This window comes from Alligator sinensis, unplaced genomic scaffold, assembly GCF_000455745.1.
Source record: "Alligator sinensis unplaced genomic scaffold, ASM45574v1 scaffold282_1, whole genome shotgun sequence".
NCBI lineage: Eukaryota > Metazoa > Chordata > Crocodylia > Alligatoridae > Alligator > Alligator sinensis.
In genome coordinates, this window is record NW_005842380.1 from 1165439 (window position 1) to 1182561 (window position 17123).

At 41.6% G+C, this 17123-nt stretch overlaps 1 protein-coding gene across 1 annotated transcript; it reads left to right on the forward strand.

The window, feature by feature from the left end:
• Positions 1 to 6397: 6397 nt before the first annotated feature.
• On the forward strand, positions 6398 to 14649 carry LOC112551213. Its single transcript, XM_025210916.1, has 4 exons — positions 6398 to 6505; positions 9192 to 9240; positions 12015 to 12224; positions 14282 to 14649. The coding sequence occupies exons 1-4, from the start codon at positions 6458 to 6460 to the stop codon at positions 14647 to 14649; spliced, it is 675 nt and encodes a 224-aa protein (XP_025066701.1). The 5' UTR covers positions 6398 to 6457.
• Positions 14650 to 17123: the final 2474 nt, after the last annotated feature.

Genomic DNA, 17123 nt, shown 5'->3' on the forward strand with positions numbered 1-17123 from the left:
TTTTCAAGAACAACCTCCTCCAGTTCATAAATCATCTGGAGTACTACTACTTTCTCATCTCACTTTTGTTAACATAAGGTAATGCTTGCAAGGTTTGAGTTCTTATCTATCAGCTAGCTGTAATGCTTCTTGCTTTGCAGACCCTGTCCAGTTCAGAAGGCTCTGCCCACCCCTCTATTAAGTGAAGCATTTAAGCTCATGCTTAACAAATGCTATTCTACTTTGTATCCAAATATTTAAAATATTAAATGTGCACCAAGCACCAACAGAATTGTTAAAAATTGCTCATAGAAAATGTCTATTCACTCTTCTTTGAAATCTTGAGCTCTTCCATGCAACACTAGGTACTGGAGAGTGATGATTGCAGGCTCTTCATAGGTTTTAGGACTTTACTTTTAATTTGAAAAGACTGGATGATTCTTGGGCACCTGTAACGATGACATGATTTTGTTTTATTATCATATTATAAACACAAGTTTGACAAGTGGTTTGCCTGGTAGAGTTATATTTTCTGGCTGGCAGCCCTTACTTGTTTGACTCAGTGATTCAACAGACAAAACGTTTTTGAAGAGAATTCATCCAGTCTTGGCCAGTCCCATGGAGCAGGCTGAAATGAATAGACAAGGTAAATAAACTCCCTCAAAAATTCGCCAGTCTCAGTTGTCCTCCAACGCTTTCAAAATCTTGAAATTATCTAATAAAGTTCATTTCAGTTTCTTTTCTTGTCAGGGTAAGAATGCGACGAACACATTCACAGACGAGAATTCAAATGGTTGAAAGAAAGCTTTGGAGATGTATTATATTATCTTAATTTATAAAGGATGCTCAACTATAGTACATATAACAAATAGGGGGAACTTCTGAGTCTGCTTTTCCTTTGAGTTGTACAGAGAGGGAGGAGAGCAGTGATTATTCAACCATAATATGAAGATAATGATGAATAATGATAACAATAAAATAACGAATATGTGAATAATAATGATGGTGATGATAGTGATAATAGTCATATTAATAGTCATAATAATAAAAGAAATCTTGAGGTGCTCTAACTTTCCTACAAGGAGATGTAGATGTATCAACTGGAGCACTGGGAAATAATCAGCCATTGATAAAATGACCCAAGAAATAGCAATTATAATCCACTGAAACTAAGCTGATGAATTGTTCACAATAGGTATCAAACTGATGATTCACAAGTTAACAAGCCACATCCATGCTCTTAATACAAGGAAAGCAGTATAACTGTCTCTACAAGCAGGTTCAAAAATAGACCATGCTAAAATAGTGTTAACTGTGTTTATCACCCAGTTGACCCAGGTCTGGGCTGCATGTAGAGCTGCTCCCAGATCATTTTTGCATACTGAAGGTTGACCAGTGGGATATTTACCATATGAATGCATTGGCTTAATTTAACGACAAGTTATTAAGAAAAGAAAACAAACAAACAAACAAAAACCAGGAAGGGGGAAATTGGCACAAGGTAAACTACTTCTCAGCAAATCCGTGAGAACTGTGACAGGACAATGCTGAGTCAAAAAAGCACCTCAAGGAGAACAAAACACTTTGGGCAGGTTTAAAAAAGGCCATTTGTTTTAGGGTGGGACTAGTTATTTGAAAGACAACCTCAGACTGAGACCAAAGGCCTAAGCCAAGAAGGTCTGAAAGGATGGGCTTGCTCAGCGTATTTACCATCAAGGTGCAGTAAAGTGCATGGGAGACAGAGATGAGTGAAGACTGCTGTTTTTAAAAACTTTCTGGAGGATAAAGATACAACCAAACCTAACTTAGTGACAGCAAACCTGTGCCCTACTCCTTTGCCTTGTATGAGGCCTGGCTAGAGGCAGAGCTAGTACTTGGCCATGTCACATACAGACCGAGGAATAAAAGCAAAATGATACGGGTGCCAGGCTGGTCTGGAGGAACCCACATTTCATTCCCTTCCTTGCCACTGACTCACTTTTGGGTCATTGTACCCGGTTCTAAAATGCCATTTATGGTTTCTCCATAGCTTCTGGAGAAGCACTGGTGGGCCAGGCAACTTGTGTTCACTTCTTTCAGTGGACAACATAGTTTTGGGGCCTGCATTCCCATGCAGAAAACCAGGTAAAATTTGGTGATATATACAGTGAGTATTACAATTATAATAAGTCAGATACTACTCTCCCGATATATACACAGACACTATGCATACATTATTTATATCTATGCGAATATGGTGAAATAGAAAAAAAAATAGATGCGCACACACACACACACACACACACATACATACATACACATAATGCTGCTCAATTTCTACGAGACGCTACAAAATAGGTTTTCATTCAGCGGTGACTCATCTTTGGAGCTCTTTTTTTTTCTTTTCTTGCTGCTTAATCCAAGAAACTCTGACTAAGTCAATTTTGCCACGTCCCAAGTGTAGCAGGGATTCCTCACAGTTTTTGATGCAAACAGAACTAGTAATTCTCCTCAGAAATAGCAAGAAATTGCTATTTGCGGGCTCATGCTTTACGCAATGATGACCTTGGCTGAGGCAACCCAAACAGAATGGGCCTCGGCGCATGAAGTCAATGCCATTGTGGTAAATAAAGGCAGCACCAGAAAAGCATGATTTCAACATCCCCTGGCAAATGGAGCACGGGGCGCTACACTCATAAGCTGTATTTTTGTAATGACAGTCTGGGAACCCGATGGCACTATGTCATAGTGAGACAATCCAGTGTTGTCTCTCAGACTGGGGTTTTTTTTCTTTTTTTTTTTTTTTAACAGATACTTTTTATACTGTACATGGCTCTTAAAACGAGTTTTAATAAACCCCGAGGCACGGTGGAGATAGGCTGGAAGGGAAATGACAGGTACGTGTCGATAGCTCTAGCTAATGGCGGCGAGAGGTCTCTGAGAATTTCAGGTTTTGATTAGGGCTTTGTGGTTGATCACTGTACGGTCGATAGGATTAGAGCAAACAACAAATAAATAAAGGAGAAGGAATGTAAAACCTGCCCCGGGACATCTAGAAGCCATCAGCTGGTGCGGTGGGGGTTAGGAAGAATCTTTCCTTCTGGCCAGTTTATACCACAACTGTCGACCTTCCTGTGAAGGATTGAGTGCCGGCCCAGAGAGAAGATGCTGGGCCAGATGAACGATGGGTGTGATATATCTAGCAAGTCCTTTGTCTTTCCAACCACTGTCTGCTCTCTCCATGAAATGTCAGAGACACCTGTGAATACACTAAACAGCTTTTCAGAGGCAGAAAATATTAACAGCAGAATAAATTTATTTCTCACAAGAGTTTGCATACCTGGGTTTCTTTGGGTTTGGGATTTTTGGGGGGAGCGGGAAGGGGGCATGTTGTTTTTTCTCTCTCTCTTTTTTTCTGGTTGTTTCTGTTTAAGTTTTTGTTTGCTTTTTTTCCCCCTGTCTTATGAGTGTTTTGCTTTTGGTTTGTAGCCCAAAATATATCTCAAACTAAAAATCAGATAAGGCCATCACACCTAAGCAGAGAGATAGACAGGAGTGGAACTAGTGTCAATATTCCCAAGGTTAGGAGACAGTCTGATATAATGTTTGTTACTGTTGGTGATTAAAAAGTTAGGTCTGAGCCAGGCCATTCATAGGTCAAAATTCAGACGCAAACTTACAGTTTGAACCAGGAGGTAAAGCCACAGAAGACTATGTTTGTCCACCTGAAGCCATTAATCAATCTTGGTTTCAGGAAAACTCAGCCCAAAGTCCTTCAGAACTCAGCCCAGCTTCACCAAAAAGCTACCCAAGCTTTGTGAGTTGGGCCCAGATTTCAAATTTATAAGGTTGTGTGTCTGTTCAAAGGATCCCTATGTAAAACTAAAGGCAGCTAACTCAGGGCAATTAAGTAGAGTGACATAGTTAGCAGACATAGAAAGCAGGCCTGGGTGGTACCTTAGAGGCTAAGTAGTTCAGAGAGATGTAAGTATTCGTAGATAAAATTTCATTTGAGCTAAGTACAGACAGTTATAAAGCCCAGGGCTGAATCGATTCAGTCTTTGCAGGTTAGTCTAAGCGGCACAGATTAATTTAAAGGAGAAGCGAACAGACACGTTTACCTTTGATCAGGAAATGCAGCCACATGCCTGCAGTGGCTCTCAGGAGGCGCAAGAGCATGGCTCTCTAGCTGTGAGTTCACTTCCTCTTCCTGCTGCCCCCAATATCTCTGGGCTTTGCAGTCCAGAATTACAGCAGCAGGCCTCTGCAGGGTTGCTCATCACTTCCTCTTCCTGCTTAATAAATAAATTTGACCCAAATCAGTTAAGTTTGATACTACATTCAACCAGCTTTATCTTAAACCCGTTTCAGCCATTTTGAAACTGGTTTATGGGCACTGAACTTCTGTTCTGTTATAGGTTTAAACCAGTTTCTGATCGTTTAAACCAGTTTGTGTGTAACTTCTGTCCCAGGCCTTGAAGGGTAATTAAGATGATTAAATTAGGTTTTGCAATTGATCCAAAAAACTCGAAAGGAATCTGACACATGGACCTCTGTGCCACTCTTCCTCCTTTTTTGTGTGTAACTTTTGTTGATAAGCTCCCAAATCACAGGCTCTTCTTTAGATCTCTCTAATAAAGCAGCAAGCTTTATCGAGCTCCCCTCATCATAGAGGCCAGCTCATGGAAGTTGGACTTTCTCTACCACTCACTCCATTCTGTCCGCTGCTCAACTCTTTTTTACACCACATACACATCACCGATGTCTCCAAGCACCTACAAATAACCTTAACGGTGTCCTTGTCTGTCAGATCCATACCCTGAATGCTAACATTGGTTGTAAGCAAGATTACAATTTTAACCAAAGCTGTTCAGGAGATAAGGAAGCCACAGGTAGAATGAACAGATCCTCTGAACATAGAGTTTATCATAACTTTATTAGGCTAACTCTGGTGTCTGCTAGTGGTGGATTTCATCACTGTGTCCTTCCATATTTGCTTATAGTGTGGCTTTTTCACTGGTGCGTGCTGTATGTGCTCGTTAGCTATTTTACAGTGTTTTGGAGGAAGAAATATTAACACAGATCTACACTTTGGGTATGTTGAGTCTCTTAGCCTTTTCCCCGATTCTCAGCTTTCTCTTTTCAAGACAGTTTTGTTAAGATGGTATGACCTCCCAGGGGCCTGCTTTGGAGTTGCACTAAATCTGTGATGAATAAAACAACTGTGGGGAGGCTGCCATAAATTAATTGCACTATTTTACATGAGTAAGAAAAGTAGCAGGAGATTTGAGACTGAAACGCAAATATGACTAGTACTTGAGATTCATGGTTGAAAGATTGGTAGGGAGGGGGAAAAAAAGATATCCTAATGGGTTGGGGAGGGGGGGTGGCAGGAAAGAGAAACAAGCTTCTGCCCAGAGCATTTTGGTTAATAATAAGCAGTTTGGAGTGTCAATTTACATTTGCTTCAATAAATGTTGCTATTTAATGTTCATATTTTAATTTTAAAGGCATGTAATCAGCTAGCTGCTGTGGATCTGTACTACTGGCCTTTGCTGGTTGGAGTCTGAATTGCCCTCTGTATGTAATTCATATGTCCTCTAACACCTAGGGAAAGTCACTATTTAGGTGTCTGTTTATTTTGGGAGTGGGCTTGGTTGATTTGTTATCTTTTCTTTTTTTCCCAAGGAATCGGGGTTTGCTCCCTGCTGTTCTGTGCAGTCCCAAGGGGCTGCTGTGTCCTGCATACTGACATGTTTTACCATGAAGACATGCTGCAGAGCGGTCACATCAGTCAGGAGTGAAAAGTGTGTGTGTCACAGATGCCCGAGGAGGAGTTTCATCTAAGGGGAGTATTAAACATTGGCTTTTGGGTAGGAGCAGCACTGTCCCCTGCAGGGCAAAAATCAAAACTTCTCAGAGCTCCACGTCATATCTATGCCACTTGGAAGGGGATTTCTGAGTGCTGTCTTCTCAAGCATTAAGGCCACCATCTGCCACCTTTACTTGCATGTTATGCAATGCTATGAATAGTGCAACTATTCTTGGGGGTTGGCACTACTCAATGTGCTTAAAGCTGAGGGTGTCCCCCTTAAGAGTCAAGTAGCCCAACGTACGCCCTTTTCTTTCTCAGAGTATGCCATTTTCTCTCATTCCCCCACGGAGAGAGAAAAAGTGGAACATCCTGAAAGCAATTGCTGGGAGGAAGTAACTTCTTCAAGCGCAGGGTAATTGTTTGACAATGCAGAGTTTGTTTGCAGAAGGAGTGAGCCTGAGTTGGCAGGGGCCATTACTCTGCTTTAGACAGAAATGCAGGACAAAACATGAAGCCTTGAGAGAGAATCTCGAGTCAGCAGAGTCGCTTCTTTCTGAAATGCTTCGTGCCAGTGCATCCAACTTTATTGCTGGTGCATGTGTTTTTGGGGGCAATTAATAGTGCCTGCAAGCTCGTTAAAAGGCCCAGTGGCAACTTGCACATTTTAGCCTTTTGTAGATAAGCATGTCCTTCTTCTGCTGTTGTCACCGGCTCCCAGGTACTTCAGGAGAGGTAAGAACACAGCTATGTCTGTGGTACCGAATGCTTGGGGCATCAGGGATTGCAATAGGATAGGTGGGAAGCATAATAGTGAAGAAGTGAATCACACAGCAAAATGTTATCTGTGATCATTGTTGCCCTGCATTGTAGAGCTGGAAGGAGGTTGTCCCATGAGGATAAGGTCTGGCCGATGAATAGATAGCACTGCAGTGAAAGAATGAGAGAGAGTTCAGTGTAGTTATATAGGAAAAATATATATTGTATATAAACAACCTGGTCACGATTTGTGTGCAGACAGGGAATGCAAAGGCTATTTGCCTGTGTACTCTCATTACAGGTACAAAGAGTGTTGGAGAAACAGGTATTATGGGGTTACTACTTCCTCCTCTTAACAGGTGGTGCATGGAGCAGGCAGGTAGGCACAAAGAGGGGAGAGGGAGGATCCTTGGCTGTCTATCCACAACAGCTGAGGCTATGCACTGGGCAAAGCGTGAGCCAAGTGTCTGCTTGGCTCCCAAGGCATTGCTTAACTCTGTGCTGACACTCACTTAGGGCAGATTGCAATGTGCCAGTCTGGCCTGAAATGTGAACTAGAGGCAGTAAGGGAACAGAGCGTGTTACTGGAACTGTTCACCTTTGCCAAAAGAGGTTTTTGCATGGTATATTATTTTGGAAAATATTTTGATTTATTTTCTTGACACCTGATGCAGAGCTTATGGACTTACATGTTCATTGGGGATGGTAGCTTCACATTATGTGTTTGTGCAGCATCTACACACTGCAGCTTTGGTCCATGCATTGGTTCCTATGCATTACCTCGACACAAAGTAATGATTCAATAATTAAAATAATGAAATGAAAGAGCTCCATCTTTAACAATTAACTCCCCCTCCTCATTTACATATTTAAACAGCAACCCTCTGCATTCTTTTTCCATGGGGTTAGAAGCCCAAATTTGTACCCGTGGGCTAAGTACAGACAGACAAAAAGCCCAAGGCTGAATCAATTCGATCTTTGCAGGTTAATATAAGCTGTGTAGATTCAAACAATAAGCAAGTGAACAGATGTTCACTTTTGATTCTGGAAATGCAGCCACCTGCCTGCAGTGGTCCAGGCCAGAAGCTGAGGGGCGCTAGAGCATGCCTCCCTCCTTGGTTGGAGCAGACAGCTTTGGCCAAGGCTAGCCCACCTACACTACAAGGTGGGGTTTGTGGGGGAAGTGCAAAGCATCCTGGGATACTGGGAGACTGAGAGTTAACTTGAATCTGAAGGGGATCTGGGGCAGAAGTTTAATAAACTGATTTAACCTAAGTCTGTTCAGTCTGATACTACATCCATCCAGGTTTATCTTAAACCAGTTTTGGCCATTTTGAAAGCAGTTTATGTGCACTGAACTTCTGTTGTGGTACAGATTTAATTTCAGATCACTTATACAGGTTTATGAGCTATTTCTGTCCCTGGCCCTTTTAACTGCATAATTTTCTTTATATTTAAACATGGCAAAGACTCGTAAGACCAAAATGGGTAGCAATTTAGAGATTTTTCAAACACGCATAAGTGAGCATTGTCACTAATGCATCATCAGTGTGTATCCTGCCAAGGCATTATGATTTTATACTGCCAGTTGAAATTTTTTGAATTTCAGAATTATGATGAAAATAATTTTTCAGTGATTTTAAATTTACTAGATAAAACTTTTGCTTTTCTACCAAGTTCTAATCTGTCATTCTCCAAAAGACAGCCAATATTATTCATTAAGCTTTACAATACTCATGGTGGGATAGGGAAGAACGAACGTCTTCATTTTATAAAAGAAAAGATGGAGGCACCAGCAGAATGCAACTGAACCTAACTTTCCTCGCACTTACTTTTTAAAAAGTTTTTAAACACTATGTGAGCTCATTGACATTATTTTTCCCAGCAGCTTGTCCCAAGATTTGGCTGCAAGCAGGAGGCAGCTTTTGGTACACTGAGTTATGAAGTGTGTAACATAGTGATGATGGACCGCTAACAACCAACCTCTGGTGGCAATACCAGAGAATGTAATGGAGGCTAAAAACAAGCGGAAAAAAATCTTTTCTATCAAAAGCTAGATAAGATCATTTAGCTCACTTATAAGCAACTAGTGGCTTCTTCTCTGGTTGGTTCTCAAAACACAGACTTAATTTTCTATAAAACAGCCAACATTTGGAATAGCATGCTAAAGAATGGCTTACAAGTAGATGTGGGGGCAAATTTTCAACTCAAGTAAACGGTCCTAGCACTATCATGGGTTATATCAGCTCAGTGCAGAGAAAAACAAGGAAGAAAACTGTATTTGGGTAAATTAAAACTTTCTAATTTTTCATCTGGGGGTTATGAGACTTCTTAAACTTTCCTTTCTTCAGGTGAGATTTTGCTTGTGGTCCATCATTGCACAAGCAATACCACTAAGTGTAGGGGGTCATAAGATACAGCTCCACGCAGGTAAGGGCATCACAATTAGGTTCATTGCTCATCACCGAAACTTGTGTGAAGGCATTGATACCCCTCACCTTTAAAGCTGATTTTGTAAGCAATATATAAGACACTAAGGGTCTTCCCTGAACGGAGATACAGGTGGCCCTAGGGCAACCACCAACGATAATAAAGCAGAAGCAAAGCTAACTTCTCAGTTTGAAGCCCTTACTTGAGACATAACTTTTTCTCTCTTCCACAGAGGGAACCTCTTACTGCGCAGTACACAAGGCAACCCTCTCAAAACACTGGTAAGAGTGAACTATTTTCCTTGGAGGTTTTATTTTTTCTGTTTCTGGATGGTGGTTGAAGTGATAATTAGTGAGTTCTGGTCCTAGCCCAAAAATGTTGCAGCACTGAACTGGTACACACACACACACACACACATACACAGAGCCTTGCATTTTGTGCAGTCAAAAGACACAAAACAAAGGAAAAAAAAGAAATTAAGTAGACCCCCCCACCCCCCACAACTGAGTTTGCAAGCATGTGGTTATAACAAGGTATGTTAAATGGTAATGATGTCATAGTACTTTTATCCAGAAGAAACCTAAATTCTTTTACTAGCTGCCAGGCACGTGTAGGAATAATTGCAGTGCTATTGGAGTACAACCACTTTAGGGTGAAATGAAGGAGGTTTAGGACAGGAAGTGAAGGGTATCAAGTTTGGTTGAAACTTAAAGGAAATTTAAAGGAAGTAGAATACGATTGCCAAAGGGAGACTATTGCCGAGGAACTGGGGGTAACATCTATATTCAGTTTGTAGCAATACCCATAAATGGGATATTTAAAAGATTTGGAAACTTGGTAGTGGTTGCTTTTACTAGTTTATGAAACTTAAGTAAATGGTGAATTGGTTCAAATTCTTCCGATATCCAGTAGGATCTGCCCGAATCACAGTGCACACAATATAATAAGATCTTGTTCCAGAGCCCATCTCGGTGAAAACCAACATGGGACGCCTGGCATATAACTCCCAGGAGGGAGAATGGTGGCTTAGCTGCACTGAAATATTTTGGGGTTTGGCTAAACTATTTTGGTTTTCAATCAAAAAAAATGAAAACATTTATGTTTTTTAACCATTTTTTTTTTTTTTTACTTAGAAGAAAAATCTAAATTTTCTTCAGAAAGCAAAAGCTTTCTGTCTATTTTTTTTCCTAAACCCCAATTTCCATCCAGGAACAGGCCTAGTATTTTACCTGGAAATGATTTAATGGGGAGCCCTCTATATTCGGCAAACCTATACATCACCTGGCAAAGAATTCTACTGGGCTTGTTCCTCTCATCTCTCTCAATAGTATTTCACAAAAAAGTCTAAACAGGAACCAATTCATTTATATTTTCCAAAGAGTCTTAAACAAAGATACATCTTGAATAAGACAGAGGGCAAAATTGGACATTGTCTGGCACATCGGGAGCAGAATCTGAGCTTCCCTCTAGCTCCAAATGGATTACAGTCACTCTTGATCTTTCTTCTTGTTCAAGAAAAGGGAACTCTTTTTCTTTTTACTGAACTTATATGCTTTTTTTTTTTTTCAAACACTCTCAGTATTAATTTGGCACCAGGGAAGCATACTGGAACCTAGTTTTGGAGAATAAAGTCTGACCAAAGTTTTCCTTCTTAAAAAAAAAAAAGTCTCTCTGACATTTGTTGGAAATATTACTAGCAAATAGATCATGTGTTCCATTGCTCAGGAGATGCAATTAGATTTTCTGCAGGTTTGTAAAACAAACTATGGTCTAAGGATGTTGTCATGGAATCATTAGTCTGCGTCCCAGTTGGATAACTCAGTTTTTAATTATTAGGGCTACACTGCTTTCAGTGGTGCACCTATATTGCAATGTTCAAAGGGATTTGGATGTCAAGTTCTAATTAAAATTATCAGGAATTGGGCATACACACATTCTAGGTGGATTTGAAAGTGTCAGCTTATTAGTTCCCTTAATCAGTTGCAAAAAAGCAGCATTTAGCTGCTGGAGAAGGACGTTAGTCTCAGGTCTTGAAATGACTGGATTGATCCTTGTCTTGGTTTGAATCAACAGTTTCGAGCGACAGTATAGCCATGCTTCTTTACAGCAATAGAGGGCATGGCCCTTCGTCTTGCCTTCTTTCTTGTGATCTGTGGGAAGCAAGATATCCCAGATCTACCTACTGCAGGATTCTTCCATGCAATGCTTCTGGCCACCTTAAGAAACACTGTACAACATTAGATGGGGTCTGATCCAAGGTATGGCTCCATGTTCCTAATAACTGTGGAGGGGCCTGCTCCCCTGGAGGGCATCTTCAGGCGCGGGTGATTCGATAGGTAGCTTTAATTTCAAAACAAAAGCCATTTCAAAGCAGGAAGCCATTATTTTTTTCATGTGGAAAATATCAATGTGGCATGTTGAAATGATTTCAAAACTTTTTTTACCCCCCATTTTTTTTCCATGGAAAATTTTCAGTTTTCACTAAGAGGAATTTCTTCTTGGAGAAACAACAAAAATACTTAAAAAAATAAACAGACTCTTGTTAGCAGCAAGCCTAATGCTTGAGAGACCTAGCAACAGTGTTTTCTGCTTCCTGTGTGACCTTGGACAAGGCCACTTGAGGCCAAGCTTTTAAAAGCACCTATTTTTACAAGCGACTTAGGCACTGAGGAGCTTAAGAGTCATTGAAAGACTCATGGCCCTTAAGTCACTTTTGAGAATGGGTTTTTGATTCCTAGATCTTTGAAATGCTTTTGAAAGTCTTACCCTTAATCATGTTGTGCCTCTGAAAGGGGATCATAGCACTAGACAAGGGATACTGTGCATTAAAAATGATCTGGTGTTCCTATAGTAGCCCAGGCCAGATGAATACATAAGCAGGTAGGTAGATGCCGCTCTACCAAGAGAATGTCTAAACATAGCGATGAGTCTGTAGTTGATCCTGGTGCATAACTCAGGCTCTTACATACATTGCTTGCAAGCTTTTTTATCCAGGTCCTGCTTAATTTATTCCTTTGCTAACCCTCAGATGCCTGTGGGCTTCTAATCTTCCCAGGTGTCTGCAGTAAGGAGGGAACCCTTGCCATGAAAGTGGTAAATGTGCTCGAGATTGACACACTGTTTTCAGATATCACTGAAACTTTCAACAAGCAATACAGGGATCACTCTGCCATGGAGGAAGCTATCCGAAGGCTGAAAGAGGCTTCTGGCTGTGCTCCCACTAGCAGCCTGACCGACTGTATAGACAATATAAAGCGGGAACATGGTGAGCAACTGCAGACTAAAGCTACCTAAAGCCATTACTAAAACAATGGGTTAGTAACTGTGCATTTACTTTAGTCCTTGGAGAACCAAGTACTAAATCAATGCATAGTAACTGGTGCTACTGCACAGTACCACCAGCGCACGGGGTCTTCCAGAAACTAACTACACTGTAGCCTAATGCTACTGAGCAGTAGCGTATTAGTACAGGTTTTGCCCAACATGCTACTGCACAGTGTTATTAGGCTACTGTGCAGTTAGCATCTCATGTAGACGCACCCAGTGAGGACCAAATACACCATATAAAGTAGCAGCAGCATCTTCAAGCCAATTCAGACACTCATCAGCTGGACTCAGTAGAGAACAGTCTACAGACTCTTGGCTAGGAGAAAACTCAGCAATGAAGAGCCTGCATTGGATAGGAGTGCAGCAGTAGATGCAGTAATAAAGCCCTTAGCAACTGCGTGTTAGAGCACATTAAGAGTAGTAGCCTTTTCTGTCCCCACAACAGTCTGTTTCAGCCCATTCAGGGGCCTAGAAAGAAAGTAGGGATAAAATAAAAACTCTGCATCCATTTTAACCCTCCCCACACCAGGATTTTAAAAGGTTTTAACTGGGTAGTGGGGAGTTGCTGCTCTGTAACGTGGGGCACCACATGAAAAGGTGGTGTGGTATTTGCTCTCCTCATAGAAAAACTGGGAGTGAGGTTCAGCTCTGGCCTCCCACATGCTAGTGCCAGCATTAGAAAGCAGAATGACCCCTGTTTTGAATATCACCTTACTTAACCAAAAAGAATCAGATCTTGTGGTAGAGGTGACATCTTTTATTAGACCAACTAATTTTTTGCAAAAAAAAAAAAAAAAAATTGGCAAAAAATGTGTTGATCTAATAAAAGACATTGCCTCTACCATGAGTTTTGATTCCTTTTGCCTCTAGACCAATATGGCTACAATCTGGATACCTCACTTAAATTTTTTTCCCCCACCATTTAAGTTGGTTTAATAAAAGATATCAGATTCACCCAAAGAACCTTGTCACTTAACCAAAGCATTTGATAAATTCACCGATACTTGTGCTGCCAAGTCCTGGATTTCTCCCTTAGTGTGCAATGCAGCCAAGACCCTACGGTTGTATCTTGGGGTGCGCCGAGGGCTAACAATTAAGCCGGGGAGATGGATCAGGAGCAGTCATTGCAAAGGAAAAAGAAGGGCCTAAAAAACTGGTGCTGGCCTCGACAGCAGCCAAGGGAACTGTTTCTTTGCTAATCTCTGGTGTGCACCACAGGAATAAGCGGAGTGGTTTATTATCCACACCTGGAATTGGCAGGGAAACAGTACAGAGATGGCCTAAGACTCTTGGGTCACCTTCTTCTGCTGGGGCTCTACTATGATGGTGAACTTCATTTTTTTTTCCAGCCAGTTTGTCCTGACCGCACAAACCTCTCTTAGGTTCTCATCCAGTGTCTAGATTTGGCTTTCTTGTGCGGGTTCACATGGCAGCAAAGCCAATCCTTCCTGTGTAATGTTGACCTGCTAAGCTACTGCAGAAAGGAAACCTAAACCAAAGGGGCCAACAAAACCCACACGGAAGGAAAACCCATATGTTTGTGAAACCAATAAGAAGAAGAACAATGAAGAGTCTCATGAAAGATTAGAATGGATTTGCAATATACTTTTATAGGCTCACTCAAGGCTTGACAGTTTGCAGTGAATAAATGGGAGTAAATGACAGAGGATTATGGGTCAAATTTACCCTGTCTAACTCCATTGGCTGCAATGGAGGAAATGTCAACACACCCGTGCCAAGGATGAATTTGGCTTTGTATGTTCAAGGAAGTGGCATGGAGGATTTTAGCTTATATTACTGGCAAATGCTTCTATTGTGCACACGCACACAGACACATTGCCGATAAGGAAGTTGGAAAGAGCCTAATTTTGTGTCTTGGAGCAGATCTGTTGCTCTGAGTGTTTAGTGTTTGAGGGGCAAAAGCATTGAGACATCTCTTTTGGACTCAAATCAGAATGAGCTAAATCGCTGGATATAACTTGTTTTGTCTTTCAGGTGCCTGCAATTTGCAGGTGCACATGGACGGCTATAGCTTTTCACTCATTGTAAAGGAGAAAGAAGTGCCTGCAGACCTGGAGCAGGCCCAACGGCAGGTGTGGGAACTGAATCGTGCCACAAAGCATGTCATTGCTACAGAAACAAAACTCCAGGAAATGATCTGTTCAGTGCTTCAGAGCCAGAGTCAGCTGGCAGAGAGAATGAAGGCTGCAAACCCAGAGTACCTGGACCAGGTACGGCTAGACGCTAATCTGAGAGAGAATATCCAGACCGTGAGCCAGGCCAAAGAGCTCTCCAAGCAGTACGGCAAAGATGCCAGCAGCGTGCTGAAAGAAATGGCCCACCTAGCTGGTCTGATCCTGTAAAAGGTTCAAAAGTAAGGATCCAGCTGGTATTTATACCTTCCCCTTTGTACCTAAAATTTACAGAGTGCTGAAGAGCACACCTTGGTACAGCCATGATTATCTGGGCAATGTATAGGTAGTTGTACTAGGTCTGGTTTATTTATCCAAGGAACCTGAATCAGGAGAGTAGGATTTCTTCTCAAGGGGCTGAAGTGATGGACAAAAAGCATGTCCTCCTGTTCATCTGCCAAGCACTCAAGCCCTCTTGCAGGGTTTCAGCCAACCATCACCTCCAGTGCCTCTTAAATATCTGCAGAACCAGAGAAGTACAAAGTAATGAGAGCTAGGCCAGAATGTAGCCCAGAGACCATATGTGGCTTATCTAAAGCCACTTAGATAAAACAGCTTATATAAGAATTCAGAAGTCCCACCCCTATTTTCTAGGTTCAACAAAGCTGTCTTCCAAACCGAAAGCATTCCCTCGTGTTAAAACCAGGTGCTCAGACCAAGGCTTAAAAGTTCCCTTTGAAGCAATAAAGATCTACTTTGCATTGCTTCTCAGAACTATGGAAAGGAAATATGATTAATTGTGCCATCAGAAGCTGCTCTTTCCCTCCTTCTAATCTTGATGTTTCTAGAGGGCTTTCATTGAGCCAGAGATTCCCATATTACTGAAACCACGTGGGTGTCTTGCACTTTGGGATTGAGATGCATAAATACAGCTCTGGAGGGATGGAATAGCAGGAGTTGGTGAAGATTAGGATAAAGGTGCATTGCATGGAGGCAGCAAGGGAAGTGAAGCAGGAGAAGGACAGCAAGAGTACTATGCTTTGGGTATGAGGTGTATTATCCCATGCTAGGATAGCATGGGGGCCACAAATTTGGACTGAAGTGCATCAAAAAAACCATGATGATGACTTAATGTTGGAACAACATGGTTATGTATGCTTCAAATCCAGATTGAGAGGCATCTGCCAGCCTGAATGTGTTTGTATTATACTTAATCATAGCTAGTGCCATTAATCTGCTTACTAGGGACACCCGAGGTGAATTCAAATTGCAGCTTGCAAATACCAGGGTGCTTGCCATCAAGAAGGTGAAGGGGAGTCTACTGAACACTTAGCAGTGATGTTTCATCCCTTTGAAGACCAATTGGATTACACCTGAATTGTCTTGCACACCTTCAACTGAGCCTTGAGGCTTATGTCAACCAAGAGAATTCAATTTTTCAATAATTCTTTAGGCCACAAAGCTACTCGCTAATACCAAGAAGAAAGTGGGCCTGTTGGGAGCAGGGACTGTGTGTCCGAGGGGAAGGAAGCAGGGCAAGGGGGAGATCAGATAATTTTTCAAGTGCTGGACCTGGCTACTGGTTGAAAAGCTCATTGAATTCACCACATTTTTTAAGGATGAGGGAGAGAATAAAAACCACAAATGAAACCTTACTCAGCCTGCTCAAGCACCACAAATAACTACAAAGGGAGCTCAACCTCTGGGCTTTTAGACTGTCTCTGCTCTGCCCGGTCTTATTTTTTAAGCCTTGTTTCCATGCACCCCTGCTCACCCCCAAAATACGTCAGAGAATCCCGAGAGACTTCCCTCAGCCTTCGGCATCCTTTTGCCAACTTTCGTACCTCCATCAGCTCACCCACCTCACAGAGGAAGATTGCAGCAGGGCTCTTTGCTCTGTCAGGGAGGCTTTCTTGGTAAATGTCCATGTGAATCTGTCCTGCCAGAAAGCCAAACTATTCAGACATTTCCTTTCAGGAGTTTCAGGATGCCCATTCATTAGACACAAATTTTGCACAAACTAAAAGATTCCAAATTTTATTATTATTTTCTGAAAGCAATTGAATGCCCCCGCAACCAGGTTGGGCTGACAAGATAGCTTACCTGCCCCCACCTACATCCAATGTTGTCGATTTCTACCTCCCTTCTTTTATTTCTTTTCCTTCTATTTTTAAGGAATTAGGGGAATAGGTTCATTGCCACAGCTATTTCCTGCTGCTCTCCCCATAGCATGCTGACAACTGCTTCTGGTAGGCTCCCAAGTATTTGTTTTTCAAACAAATGGACATTTTGAGTTATCAACATCTCAGAAAGTTCACTTGATGGGTGCAGTTTCTAGGAGCACTAGGTTTTCTCAGGTCTGTTACTCCCCCTTTCCCATGACAAAAATAATTTCAGGTGCTTTACCACGAGATATATTGGGTTCTTTGCGTTCTGTTTATCCAAGTGAATAAATATGATTACAGTGTAATCACTTATTGAGGCCATTAGCTCTTCCAGTAAGAGTAGGTGCATAGATTAGCACACAAGGAAAAACCTGTTTTCTACATGCCATGTGTCGGATCAAATTAATACAATACATGTGACAGCACATCAAAATATATCCTCCATTCAGCTGATCTGGGTGATGTTCCTCCTCAGTGGAAGAGCTAACTACGTTGCAATCTCCTACATCAGACATGTTTAATTAATGCTGGTCAGTTGTA

Bases quoted from the DNA above. Each gene is read 5' to 3' on its own strand.
- LOC112551213 (XM_025210916.1), top strand. From the start codon at position 6,458: ATGTCCTTCTTCTGCTGTTGTCACCGGCTCCCAGGTACTTCAGGAGAG. The intron at 9,241-12,014 runs GTAAGAGTGAAC...TAATCTTCCCAG, and splicing joins GCAACCCTCTCAAAACACTG to GTGTCTGCAGTAAGGAGGGA. The intron at 12,225-14,281 runs GTGAGCAACTGC...TTTGTCTTTCAG, and splicing joins CAATATAAAGCGGGAACATG to GTGCCTGCAATTTGCAGGTG.